The 13879-nt window shown below is 45.4% G+C and overlaps 1 protein-coding gene across 4 annotated transcripts in view; it reads left to right on the forward strand.

The window, feature by feature from the left end:
• Positions 1–13879, forward strand: part of LYN (LYN proto-oncogene, Src family tyrosine kinase) — a 122558-nt gene that overhangs the window by 58329 nt on the left and 50350 nt on the right. For all 4 annotated transcript variants that reach the window (XM_078441754.2, XM_078441756.2, XM_078441755.2 and 1 more), the window contains exons 3-8: positions 113–158; positions 1411–1516; positions 3372–3470; positions 3869–3972; positions 4512–4661; positions 5494–5646. In XM_078441754.2, the coding sequence (XP_078297880.1) occupies positions 113–158; positions 1411–1516; positions 3372–3470; positions 3869–3972; positions 4512–4661; positions 5494–5646 (658 nt within the window). The remainder of the gene's footprint in view (positions 1–112; positions 159–1410; positions 1517–3371; positions 3471–3868; positions 3973–4511; positions 4662–5493; positions 5647–13879) is intronic.

Here is a 13879-nt window from a genome sequence, read left to right on the forward strand (position 1 = left end):
GTCCTAAACCTCACGTGCTACCGTCAGAAAAACGAGAGAACGTACAACGTGAACGCGGGAGAAAGAAAAGCTAAACGTCAAAATCCTCTTCCTAACAAATGTTCTCTCCTAGGTTCCAGAATCTCAGCTTTTACCAGGACAGAGGTTTCAAACCAAAGGTATGTCTTCATAGCAACATGGCTTCTTTTCTTCACCGTTGCAGGCTCTGCAAGGTAGTCAGCTTGAGTGTTTTTAGGTTTCTGTGTAGAAAAACACACGCAACATAAAAGTTATCACGGTGGCCATTTTTTTTCAAAATTTTTTTTTAACGTTTTTTATTTATTTTTGAGAGAGAGAGAGACAGAGCGTGAACGGGGGAGGGGCAGAGAGAGAGGGAGACACAGAATCGGAAGCAGGCTCCAGGCTCTGAGCCATCAGCCCAGAGCCCGACGCGGGGCTCAAACTCACGGACCGCGAGATCGTGACCTGAGCCGAAGTCGGACGCTTAACCGACTGAGCCACCCAGGTGCCCCTCACGGTGGCCATTTTTAAGCGTACAGTTTTTAGTGGAAATAAGTACGTTTGTGTTATTGTGCAGCCGTCACCTCCATCCGTGTCCAGAACTTCTTCGTCTCCCCAAACTGGAACTCTGTCCAGATTACACACTAGCTCCCTTCCCCTACTCCCCTCTGCCCCCAACAGCCCCCATTCTACTTTCTGTCCCTCTGAATCTGACTACTCTAGGTACCTCAAATAAATGGGATCGTAAAGTGTTTGTCCTTTCGTGTCTGACTTCTTTCACTTCTCATGACGTCTTCAGGGTTCATCCATGCTGTAGCTTGTGTCAGAATTTTCTTCCATTAAAAAAAAACGTTTCATTTTGAGGGAGAGAGTGGGGGAGGGGGAGGAGGGCCAGAGAGAGAGAGAGGGGAGGAGAGAGGGAATCCCAAGCAGGCCCCACACTGTCAGCACAGAACCCGACGCGGGGCTCAAACTCACGAACCTTGAGATCGTGACCTGAGCTGAAATCAGGAGTCAGACACAACCACCTGAGCCACGCGGGCGCCCCAGAATTGTCCTCCGTTTTAAGGCTGAGTAATATTCTGTGGTACGCACTCACCACATTTTGTTTATCCATTCGTTTGTCACTGAACGTTTGGATTGTTAACTCCTTTTAGTTTTTGTGCGTCATGCCGCCATGAACGCGGCTGAATAACTTCTTAAGTACAGAGTTGGAATTAATTATAGTCGCGGGCCTATACAATTGGCGATGACCGATAATGTATCCGGTGCATATAACACGTTGCTTACCGTAGGCCATGTGGGCTGTGCGTCCCCCTGGGCAGGACTCCTTTGTGTCTGACAGGGACTTACTAGAACGTTTCCACTGATTCATTCTTGAATGTCTTCCTTCCCGGTCTTCGGTTGTAGATCCAGAGGAGCAAGGAGACATTGTGGTAGCCTTGTACCCCTACGATGGCATCCATCCAGACGACCTGTCGTTCAAGAAAGGAGAGAAGATGAAAGTCCTGGAGGAGTGAGTACGCCCCCGCACGCTGTGCCTGCTGTCCCTTAGGCCACCGAGGCCCGACCCCTCATTTGGCTTCCCGCCTCCTTGCTCGCCAGCAGGGCTTTGGGAATGGAAGGAGGAAGGCCACAGGAGCTTTCCTCTTATGTGTGGCTGTGAACAGCCTCCAGGTGTCCCTTTGAATCCAGACGCTGGTTTCTTTCTTTATCCATCTGTGTCACCTTAACAAGTTTGGGTCTGCGTGGAATTGGCACGTTATTCTAATGCTATGTTTGTTTAGTGATGTTGCCCAAATCCAGACTGGGTTTATGGGTCCAGCTTGGTTTGAGTTCTAAGGACGCTGTGTTGAAGCAGCGTTTTGGAAACGCCCCTGCTCGGCAGTTGTAGCCCTCGTGGGAAGACACTTAGGCATCATCATGTCCTTGACCTCTCTGTGCTGACTCACAGACCCGTGACTCAGACCCCAGGGGCTCGGAACTGAGGATACGGATTTCCTAGGTATTTCCCGCTGATCTGGCATACGTTGTCCCCTTGGCCCACCAACCACGTTGGAGGAGGGAGACCCCGTAGTAAGTACAAGGGGCTAAGTGGTTAAGAGCAGCTGTCACTTACTGGTTGCAGTCCCGGCTCTGCCTCGTGACGACTCTGTGATCTCGACAGGCCGCTTCAGCTCTTGGTTTCTTGACTTATGAAATGGGAATGGCAGCACCTCGGTCTTGGGGGTGATGTGAGAATTAACGTGCGTGTAAATACGGCACGGGCGTACCACAGGCAGCAGTGCGGTGTCACTGTGGTTGTCGTTCATGTCTTGTGGACATGGAGCCCGACTGCGTGCGGGAATTGGAAGCCGATCATAGTTGAGGCTCGAGGCTCGTGGGGACCCATCCATTCTGCCTCCTTCCCTGGCCCCAGCCTCCTCCTTGCCTCTGTGTGGAGGCCAAGAACATGGGGACGAGGCTGCCTGCTTGGAATCATTTATTTTATGGTTTTCCTTTCCTTTTTTTTTTTTTTTTTTTTAATGTTTATTTATTTTTGAGAGAGACAGAGTGCAAGCAGGGGAGGGGCAGAGAGAGAGGGAGACACAGAATCCAAAGCAGCTCCGGGCTCCGAGCTGTCAGCAGAGAGCCCAGTGTGGGGCTGGAACCCACGTACTGTGGGATCGTGACCTGAGCCGAAGTCGGATGCTTAACCCACTGAGCCACCCAGGTGCCCTGAATATATATATTTTTGAGAGAGAATATGTATCTTATTTTGAGAGAGAAAAGGAGGAGGTGGAGGGGCAGAGAAAGGGAAAGAGAAAGAATCTCGAGCAGGCTCCACACTGCCAGTGCGGAGCCCGACGCGGGGCTCGAACCCACGCACGGCAAGATCATGACCTGAGTCGAACGAAGTCAGACGCTCAATGAACTGAGCCACCCGGGCGCCCCTATTTTATGGTTTTCTATTTCTTTCTTTCCACGGCATCTGTCTATGGAAATTAACGTTTCCATATTTTAACAAAGGAGTTTATAACCTAGGAACTATGGTTCATTAGTCCCTTGACTCCCGCTCTGTAAGGGTCCTAAAGCATTTCTTAGATGTCCCGGGTGGAAGCCGCAAATGTTGCTTCTGCCCGATGGGAGCCCTTTCTACCAACTCTTGTTTGCACAGCACTGAGCACGGTGACCCAGTTGCGAGACTGTTTGCCCCTGCCTTCATCTCTAAACGTATTTGTGTTTCAGCAAAATGAGTGAATTTCCCACTGGATTCTGGGGTTCCAGGGATCCTCTCACTCTCCCTCGCCCCCCAAAACAAACACCTTAAGACAATTGCAGTTCTTGACTCATTGGACACGAACACTTCTCGATGTCTGTTTCCATTCCAGACATGGAGAATGGTGGAAAGCTAAATCCCTTTCAACGAAGAGAGAAGGTTTCATCCCCAGCAACTACGTGGCCAAAGTCAACACCTTGGAAACGGAAGAGTGAGTCCTTTACACGTTGTCATCTTGGGTGATTTGTTTGTTACATTGGCCGTCATGTTTATTCCTTATCTTTTTCTTTTTTTTTAAGTTTTTAACTTTATTGTGAGAGAGAGAGCATGTGCAGGAGGGGCAGAGAGAGAGAGAGAGAGAGAGAGAGAGAGAGAGACAGGGAATTCCAACCAGGCTCCCCACGGTCAGCGCAAGGAGCCCGATGCGGGGCTTGAACTCACAAATTCGCAAGACCGTGACCTGAGCTGAAATCGAGAGTCAGATGCTTAACCCACTGAGTCACCCAGCCCCCGCCCCCCGCGCCCCCCCCCCCCCCCCCCCCCCCCCCGATTGCTTCTTTTTCCTTCCCTGGAGCATAATACCCATGAAATGTCACAATGTCTTCTCAGGTGGTTTTTCAAGGACATAACCAGGAAAGACGCCGAAAGGCAGCTTCTTGCGCCCGGGAACAGTGCTGGGGCTTTTCTTATCAGAGAAAGTGAAACGTTAAAAGGTAGGAAGTGGTTTAAATCCTCTGATAAATCACTACTAAACAGATCATTCTTAGAAACTAGTCTGGAATTCTTTTTTTTTTTTTTTTAAAGAAAGATATATTATGTTCTGGTAGTGAAAGTTTTATAGTTTGGTAACAAATGACTCAAATGATTAGTTTTACTACTAAAAGTAACATAGGAAGCAGCCCAATTATGGCCATTTCTTACCACACTTTATGTTTGCTGGGCCTCTTCCATTATTATTTAGAGTAAATCTTGAAATCTTCAGAGAAAGAAAATCAAAGTAACTTCTCAATTCAGCGAAATCATAAAAACCTATTGCGAGGAAGGAAAAGGGCATGTTGGTAGGTTTCATAGCAAACAAAATACTAGCCTCATGTGTCAAGCGGACTTGTTTATAGGACTTTAGAAATTATGCACTCCATCCATACTTAATTTACATTTTGCATATTTTATGGCAAAATGCGTACTATAGTGTTGCATAAGGCAGATCTTCTAAAATATAAGCATAATCTTTACTTGTGTTTTTCCCTCACAGGAAGCTTCTCTCTTTCTGTCAGAGATTATGACCCTGTGCATGGTGATGTTATTAAGCACTACAAAATTAGAAGTCTGGACAATGGGGGTTATTACATCTCTCCACGAATCACTTTCCCTTGTATCAGTGACATGATTAAGCATTACCAAAGTAAGTAAAAGCCGACAAGGCAAAACAGATGATTATGAGATGCAGGGTTTCAGACACTTTTTTATACTAAAATTCTTCTCCATCGTATATCTCTTGGAAGAAGTTGGAGGATCATACTGTATAATTGATTCTAAATTCATCTATAATCAAATCCGCATTTAAAGTCAGATTTGATCCTAGTGAATAATCATCCTGGCCCTTCCCACCTAGTCCATGCCGTTTCACAGTTAATGTCCCAGAAGGGTGAAGAGCAAAATGAATATTTTTTTCCACGTGGTGCATATTTTTACAACACATGTTTAAATATTTGGAATTGGAATGCAGATTCACGGATACGTGTCTTTGTAGACGCATGTGTATATGTGGTAAAGGTAATAAGGTAATGCGCATGCTGGGTGAAGGAAAACAAAGGACAATGACAAGAAAATATTTAGAAGTGGCAAGTCAGTGGTCCTCTGTCTCCAGTGCCGGTTCTCAGCCCTGTTAAGCCAAACCCAAGGGCGGCCTCCGGGTTCATTCCCTGTGTGATTGAAGTCAGTTGTGGTGGGCGGCCGTGGGTACTGTTTATTTCTGCAACCCACTCTGAGGCAACATACACTGGAGGTTTGCAAACCGTACTAATCGATAAAGTCAAGGCACGTTTCAAATGGTCTTTCACGTAAGAATTTCAAAAGTCATGAGGACACAAAAGATACCCGCACGACATTTTAGGTCCTAGACTACGTCAGGCCGAAAGCGATCGCGCCGGCAGTCGAAATTTCTTCTTAGATGTCGGTGAAATACAAAGTGGGACGTTGCATGACCTCTTTGAATTTGTGTTCTTTCAAATCAGAGCAGTCAGATGGCTTGTGCAGAAGATTGGAGAAGGCGTGTATTAGTCCCAAACCGCAAAAGCCATGGGACAAAGACGCCTGGGAGATCCCACGGGAGTCCATCAAGTTGGTGAAAAGGCTCGGTGCTGGGCAGTTCGGAGAAGTCTGGATGGGTGAGTTGCGCCTCTGGGGGAGGCGACCAGGGAAATAAGGGCCCAAGCTAATTTTGACGCGTTTTCTCAGCCAAACACTAAACCGTGCTGGAAGCATCCTTGCTTTTGTTTGGCTCTGCCCACCTGGCAACAAGGACTGGCCTGCAAATCTGTTTCGACTCTCTTCCTTGTAATTCTCTCTCTTCTTTTTTAAAAAACGTTTAATATATATTTGTAAATTTTAGTTGAATTACAGTTGACATTCAACATTATATTCGTTTCTGGTGCACGAAAATAAGCGATTCAGCAATTCTGTGTTCTGCTCTGCCCACCATGAGAAGTTTAGTCAACCGCCTGTCGCCATACAGCATTATTACAATATTCATAAGTGGAGGTTTATACCTCCTACTCCCCTTTGTCTGTTTCACTCCCACCCACCCCCACCTCAGTAACTCTCTCTTAGACTAAATGTTTCAGGGCACTTGGGTGGCTCAGTCGGTTAGGTGTCCGACTTCGGCTCAGGTCATGATCCCACAGTTCACGAGTTCGAGCCCCGCATCAGGCTCTGTGCTGATGGCTCAGAGCCTGGAGCCTGCTTCGGATGCTGTGTCTGCCTCTCTCTCTCTGCCCCTCCCCCGCTAGTGCTCTGTCTCTCAAAACTGAACATTGACAAAAATTTTGGAATAAACCTTTGTAAGGAAGAGGGCAGTGGGTCATTCTCCTGATTGTTGTACTTGTTCATGATTCTCTCATGACTGGATTCTCAGGACACCTATCTTAAGTGCAGGACAGGAAAAATTACCTTCAGGGTTAGGATCATCCTTACTAGTGGCCGTAATAGGACACATCACACTTACTTCAGTGTCTCACCAAGGAAGTTTCTAAAGATGTTCAAAGCGCCACCATTAATGAATCATTCCTTACCGTTAACTCCTGCCTTCTCAGGCTGACAAGAAGTACACCAAAATTATAGCAGTGGCTTCTCCAGGGGACTTTTCCCCCACCCCCGTCTGTCTTTTCTAAAGTTTTTACATTGAATGTGAATTGCTTTGTCTTTTGTGATAGAATTTTTAAGACCTTTTTTAAAAAAAGTTCATGTTCCCCTCAAGGTTCTAACTGAAAATGCAGTTACTCTTGTTAAGGATAACATGTGAGGTCATACACCTCTCATTGGGTCACTTTTTCTGTGCCAGCTTTATGTGAGTGAAAGCAGCTATGATTTCTAGAGAGAAAAAGGGCTAACAGCTTTTAATACTGTGCAGTCCCAGCCGGGCAGAAACCAGAGACTCTTCCAGCCTGCTGTAGCTATATAGACATTTCACTTGCCCACCCAGGGGTCTGTGAGGGGGAGAGGTTTCTCCTCTAAAATCTTGGCCCCTGGGATCAGAGTATTGCCTACGAAATCCTGCTGGTGCTGCTTTAGTTGAAGCAAGTTTTAAATATGGCAGACATGGCAACTGCGTGGTTGGAACTGGAGGGTATTATGCTAAGTGAAATTAGAGAAAGACAAATACCCTATGACTTCACTCATATGAGGACTTTAAGACACAGAATAGATGAACATAAGGGAAGGGAAGCGAAAATGATATAAAAACAGGGAGGGGGACAAAACAGAAGAGACTCTTAAATATGGAGAACAAGCAGAGGGTTAGGGGAGGGGTTGTCGGAGGGGAGATGGGCTAAGTGGGTAAGGGGCACTAAGGAATCCACTCCTGAAACCATTGTTGCACTATATGCTAACCAATTTGGATGTAAATTAAAATCAAAAATAAGTTTTAAAAAGTGAAAAACAATTAATAAATATGGTAGACACTGACCCAGCATATGATGAATTCTTACTGCACTGGAAGTCTGTGAACAGACTATGGAATTCGGGTAAATTACAATTCTCCATCTTGGTTGTCACATTTCAGAACCAGTCAGTAGTTCATATTGGACATGCCATTTCCATCCCAGTCATCAGATTCCTGGGTGTGAGTGTTGGCTGCAGATGTGGCCTCTTCTTACTCCTACTCTGTGGCTCAAGTCATAATATCAAATTCCCCCTTTCTCTTCTGCTCTTCTCTTTTTTATGGAGGTAAAAATCTGTGTAACGTAAAATCAATCACCTTAAAGTGAACCATGTTCAGTGACATTTACTACATTCACATCGATGTGCAACCACCTCCTCTGTCGAGTTCCAAAACATTTTCACCACCGTAAAAGGAAGCGCTGTACCCATTAGTAGTCAATCCCCATTTCTCCTGCCCCCAGACACTTGCGACCACCATTCTACTCTGTCTCTATGAATCTGACTAGTCTAGGTAACTCATGGAAGTGGAATCGTACAGTATTTGCCCTTTTGTGACTGGCTTCCATCACTTAACATAATGTCCTCAAGGTTCAGCCACGTTATAGCATTTGTCAGAATTTTATCCTTTTTATGGGTGAATAATAATCCCTCTTTTTAGAAAAAAAATTTTTTTTAATGTTTGCTTTTGAGAGAGAGAGAGAGAGAGAGAGAGAGCGCACGAGCAGGGGAGGGGCAGAGAGAGGAAGACAATGAATCCGAAGCAGGTCCCAGGCTCTGAGCTGTGAGCACAGGGCCTGACCCGGGGCTCAAACTCACCAATTGTGAGATCGTGACCTGAGCTGACGTCGAGCACTTAACCGACTAAGCTACCCGGTCACCCCAGTATTCTCCCTTTTTTGAAAGTTTGTTTATTTTGAGAGAGAGTATGTGCTTGTGTGTGGGCGGAGGAGGGGCAGAAAGAGAGGGAGACAGAGAATCCCAAGCTGACAGGGCAGAGCGCGACGACATGGGGCTTGATTTCACGAACAGTGAGATTGTGACCTGAGCCAAAATCGAGAGTCGGACGCTTAACCGACTGAGCCACCCAGGCGCCCAATTCTATGGATATATGCACAATTTGGATATGGATTGGTATGGATATAGCACAATTTGTTTATCTGTGTATCTGTTGATGGATTTTCGGGTTGTGTCTACATTTTGGCTATTGTGAATAATGCTGCTATGAACATTCATGTACAGATTGTATAGATCGATAGTCTCATTTCTCTTGGGTACATACATTCTTTTAGGAGTGAAACTGCTGGGTCATGTGGCAATTCTATTACTAACTTTTTAAGGAATCATCAAACTGTTATCTGCTCATTAAAAAAAAAAAAAAAAAGGCCACCTACTTTATTCCCCTGAGGTATTTGTATTTATTTCTTAATAGGCACAGAATAGGGGCAGGAATAGTACAAGAAACATTGCAAACCCTTCACCTGAGTTTACTAGTTAGTAGTTTGCTATGTTTGCTTGATCTTTTTTTATAGATACACACACATACACATACACGTTTTATTTTCGTCGTTGTTGTTGAACCACTTGTGAGTGAGTTACAGATATGATGACTTTGCACTCCTAAATACTAAAACATGTGTCTCCTAAGAGCAGGGCTGTGATCTGACATGATACGTTGGCCATGTTCAGGAAATCTAACACTGATGCATGTGATTATCTCATAGAGTCCAGGATTTCTCTAGCTGGTCCCAGTAATGCCCTTGAGCTCCCTAGGATTATATATTTGCATTTAGTTGACATGTCTTCACTATCCTTTGATCTGGAACAGTCCCTTGGCCCTTCATCCGTTTTGACACTGACATTTTATAGAACCTGGGTCATTTGTTTTGTAGACTGTGCCTCATTTGGATGTTTTCATGATTTGGCTCCCACGATGCCTTCGTGTGTAAATAGTATCCAAGTACTAAGCGATGCTGTGTCCTCAGGGCATCTACCAGGAGGCACAGAATATTAGTTGATTCCATCATTGCTGATGGTCTGTTTGGTTTTGATGAAGTGCACCAGATATCTCCATTGTAAATATTAGCTTTCAATTCCCTTTCGTAATTAATGAATAATCTGTGAGGAGATTAAGATCATGTAAATATCTTCTGCTCCAAAAGAGCTTTCCCCAAATGGTTCCAGCATTATCTGCTCATTTTCAATTCTCTTCCGTCTCAGAAGCCATAACTTCTCTAAAAGGAAGCTGTCCCTGCCCTCCTCCACACTTTCGCAAACGTGACTTCTCCAACCCCGCTGGCTCCCTAGGGACCCAGGGACCTGCCTTCTCCCCCTGGCCATCTGAACGCTCTTAACTCCCTGTATTTACTATGACTCTGAATGGGGAGGAGATGATCGAAGTGAGCACAAGGAGGTAGAAGGACGGAGGAGAGGAAGGAATGTCCGAGTGACATGGTGTCCTCTGGGCACGTGTTTGATTATCTCTCGTACTCATTACAATAAGTCTGCGAGATCAGAATTATCGTCGCCGTTGGATAAGCAAGGACTCTAGACTCAGATAAGCAACTTGCCCAAAGTCATTCAATGTAGCGAAGAAGCCAGGCACTCTGGCATCCCAGAGGCCTAGACTCGCTTGCTAATAAGCTATTTAGAAATTAATTTGGTCTCCTCGGTTTCCTCATCAGTCAAATGGGCAAACAACTATCTTCTCAGTTGCCGAAATGAAGCATGAGATTATATACCTGACATGTTTCCTATAGAATATGGTTCTGTGCCCTCTACTTTTCTTATCTGTATTTGACTATGGCCACGGGAAGCTATATTTTAGTGGCTTTTCCCCCACTTTCAATCAGAAATTCAAACTATAAATAATCCAGTTCGACTTTCCCGTGAATATTTTTTGGCAAAGGAATTGCATACTTGAGGGGAAAAGCAGAGGGAGCTTAAGCAGGGTGTACTCATCTGCTCTGAAACAGTAACCCGGCGTGTGAAGGGACAGTATGGCCTTTGGTTCCGACCTCCTTGTGTTCAGCTGTGAAGCCAAGAGGAAGGCATCAAACTACACGCCATTTGCCCCCAAGAGATAAGAGTGAGATCTGGTAGTCTGGGAAGCTATCGCTTGGAGGGGAAGACCTTATGATAGCCCTCTTGTATCTTCTTAAAACCGTCTTGAGAGTTGGGGCGCCTGGGTGGCTCAGTCGGGTAAAGCGGCCAACTTCAGCTCAGGTCACGATCTCGCGGTCTGTGGGTTCGAGCCCGGTGTGGGGCTCTGTGCCGACAGCTCGGAGCCTGGAGCCTGCTTCCGATTCTGTGTCTCCCTCTCTCTCTCTGCCCCTCCCCTGCTCATGCTCTGCCTCTGTCTCTCTCAAAAATAAAATAATGTTTCAGGAGAACGGTAACCACTGCGCCAGCTTTGCGATGGTGGCGATCACAAGTGCCATTTGAAATTGACAAGGGGCTGTGCTAGTGGGAAGTCAGGGACGAGGTAGCAGCGGAAGGGGGGCGCACCGGGCCGAGTAGACCTGCTCACGGCCCAGTGTTGCCCTGAGCGGCCCAAAGCTATGCTGAAATTGTCACCTGCAGCTCAGGCACGTTGGTCCCTCTGAGATGCGGAAAACCTCTGCTGCACTGCAATTCTAGATACGCTAAAGCTTCCTGCCCATTTCTCACCCTTCCCTGTTCATGGGCGTCCACTGGCCACGTGCTAAATATTCACACTGACTTTAGAGAACATATTCTAGCGTGTGCCCGGGTGGTGGGAGAAACTGAAGTTTAGAAGAGAGGAGAGTGGGGCATTGAAAAATACACAGTGTTACTTTTGACTTAAACTCTTTGAAAGGGGGTAAAAGCCTTGTGAAAAATTCATTGTTTAAGTAGAGTTGCTAATAATTTTATGTGTGTTTTGTTTACTTTTGAGAGACCGAGAGACAGAGCGTGAGCAGGGAAGGGGCAGAGAGAGAGAGAGAGAGAGGGAGACACAGAATCCGAAGCAGGCTCCAGGCTCTGAGCTGTGCACAGAGGGAGATCAAGCTCAAACCGCGAGATCACGACCTGGGCCAAAGTTGGTCGCTTAGCTGACTGAGCCAGGTGCCCCGTTGTTCCTAGGTGTGTGTGTGTGTGTGTGTGTGTGTGTGTGTGTGTGTGTGTGTGTGTGTGTGTTTTAAGTTTATTCATTTATTATTTCTGAGAGAGAAAGAGAGCACGAGCAGGGGAAGGGCAGAGAGAGAGGGAGACACAGAATCCGGAGCAGGCTCCGAGCTCCCAGCTGTCAGCACAGAGCCCGACGTGGGGCTCAAACTCAGGAACTGTGAGATGAGGACCTGAGCTGAAGTTGGATGTTTAACCAGCTGAGCCACCCAGGCGCCCCCGTTCCTGGGTTTCTTAATTAAACTTTTTATTTTGAGGGGCGCCTGGGTGACTCATTCAGTTGAGCTTCTGACTCTTGATTTTTGACTCCGGTCATGATCTCACAGTTCGTGGGTTCGAGCCCTGCTGGCAGCACAGAGCCTGCTTGGGATTCTCTCCCTCTCTCTCTGCCCCTCCTCTGTTCATGTGTGCTCTCTCTCTCAAAATAAATAAACATTAAAAAAACTTTTGATTTTGCGATGATTATAGATTCACCTGCAGCTGTAAGAAATAATACACAAATTAAAACATATCTGTGCAAACACTTCTAGATGAATGTTTATAAGAGCATTATTCATAATAGCTAAAGACCGTAAACAACCCACATGTCCATCCATGCGATGGATACACAAAATGTGCTGTTTCTGTCCAATAGGATATTATTCAGCAATAAAAAGGAATAAAGTAGCTGACACTTGCTATCATGTGGGTGACCCTTGAAAACACTGTGTTAAATGACAGAAGCCAGACACAAAGGACCACGTGTTAAGTGATCCCATTTGTGTGAAATGTTGTGGATAGGCAAATCTATCGCTCCGAGTAGATGAGTGGCCACCTTAGTGGTAGGGCCAGGAGGATGGGGACGTGACTATCAATAGCTATGGGGTTTCTTTTGGGGGTGATGAAAACGTCCCAGTAATTGATTGTGCTGCTGGGCCCACAATTCTGAATATATAAAAACCAATGAATTGTATGCTTTCAACAGGTGAATGGTATGGCATATGAATTCTCTTTCAATATTCGTGTGTGTGTGTGTGTGTGTATATATGTGTGTGTGTGTATATATATATATACACATATACACACACACACACACACACACACACACACACACACGTACTATACATAAATAGTACAAAGAGATCCCATGTGTCCTTGACCTAGTTTCCCCCAGTGGTAACATCTTGCAAAACTACAGTATGATATCCTTGCCAGGATATTGACGTTGATAGTTGTTTTTTAATCATGCTTTTCTCCTCTAGTCTTGTATTAAGGGAAGGAAGGGAAGAGGAAGGGGGTGGGGAAGGAAGGGAAAGAAAGAAGGAAAAAAAGAAAAGAGCAAAATAGAAATTTTGATCTGGGATCTTTTGCAGATACGGTTCTATGAATTTGGCTGTCAAGGGAGAACTTCCTTTGCTATTGAAATAATGTCCATGTGCTGAATGCATTTAGCAGAGGAATACTGGGAATCAGACCAAAAGAATAAATGATTGGTGACACTATGTTATGGATCAGAGGTCAAAGGGTGCCCCCCCCCCCCCGCCCTGGGTGTATCTGTGTCTCCTTCCATCTGTCCAAGGGTTGGTGTAAAAAGCAAGGTCTGCAATTTAGAGCTGCCTGAGTTTAGTTTCTTATTTCTCTTTTAGGATTTTGTATCTCAAGAGATGAGCCGACTAGTTTTTCTCATTGACAGCAAAAGTAGAACAAATTAAAAATTGTATCACTCGTAACCAAATAAAATCATATTTTTGTGACATTCAGAGACTACCAGTCACATTGTACGGTCCAGATTTTTCTGGTCTGCAACGCACGAACAAATACTAGGAAGTGACCTGTTTTAGGGGAGGAGAGGGTGGGGCTAAAAGAAAGGAGTTTCTCCCTCAAGCTGTTTCCTCTCGTTCGTGTGATCCTCTTGACATCTGGCTTGGTGACACGTTTTCCCCCATGGATTGTTGGATTCCAGGGGAACTGACTGCTCAGTGAAGCCAAAGATGATGTTTCCTGTTGCCACTTGATCTGCGAAGAGACTTTGTAGAAGAAAGGGAACTTGTTTTCCATTGAATGTTGCCTGATACATTTTTGAGCCAGTTGCATTGAAATTTAATCACCAGCCAACACCAACCACATGCGTCTCTTGTGAAAACCAGCTTCCATTTTGCGGTACTTAGGAGCTTTTTAGCAAATTAGTCACACCCGGAAGTAGAGCTGTCTCAAAGTGTCACACTAGCTTTCTTTAACTGTGCCAAAATGGCACTCTTCAAGAAATTCTTCACTTTCAAGTAATTTTTTTTAAATGTTCATTTATTTATTTTGAGAAAGAGAGAGAGGGGGCACGCATGC

Source organism: Panthera onca, chromosome F2 (assembly GCF_046562875.1).
Source record: "Panthera onca isolate mPanOnc1 chromosome F2, mPanOnc1 haplotype 2, whole genome shotgun sequence".
Lineage (NCBI taxonomy): Eukaryota > Metazoa > Chordata > Mammalia > Carnivora > Felidae > Panthera > Panthera onca.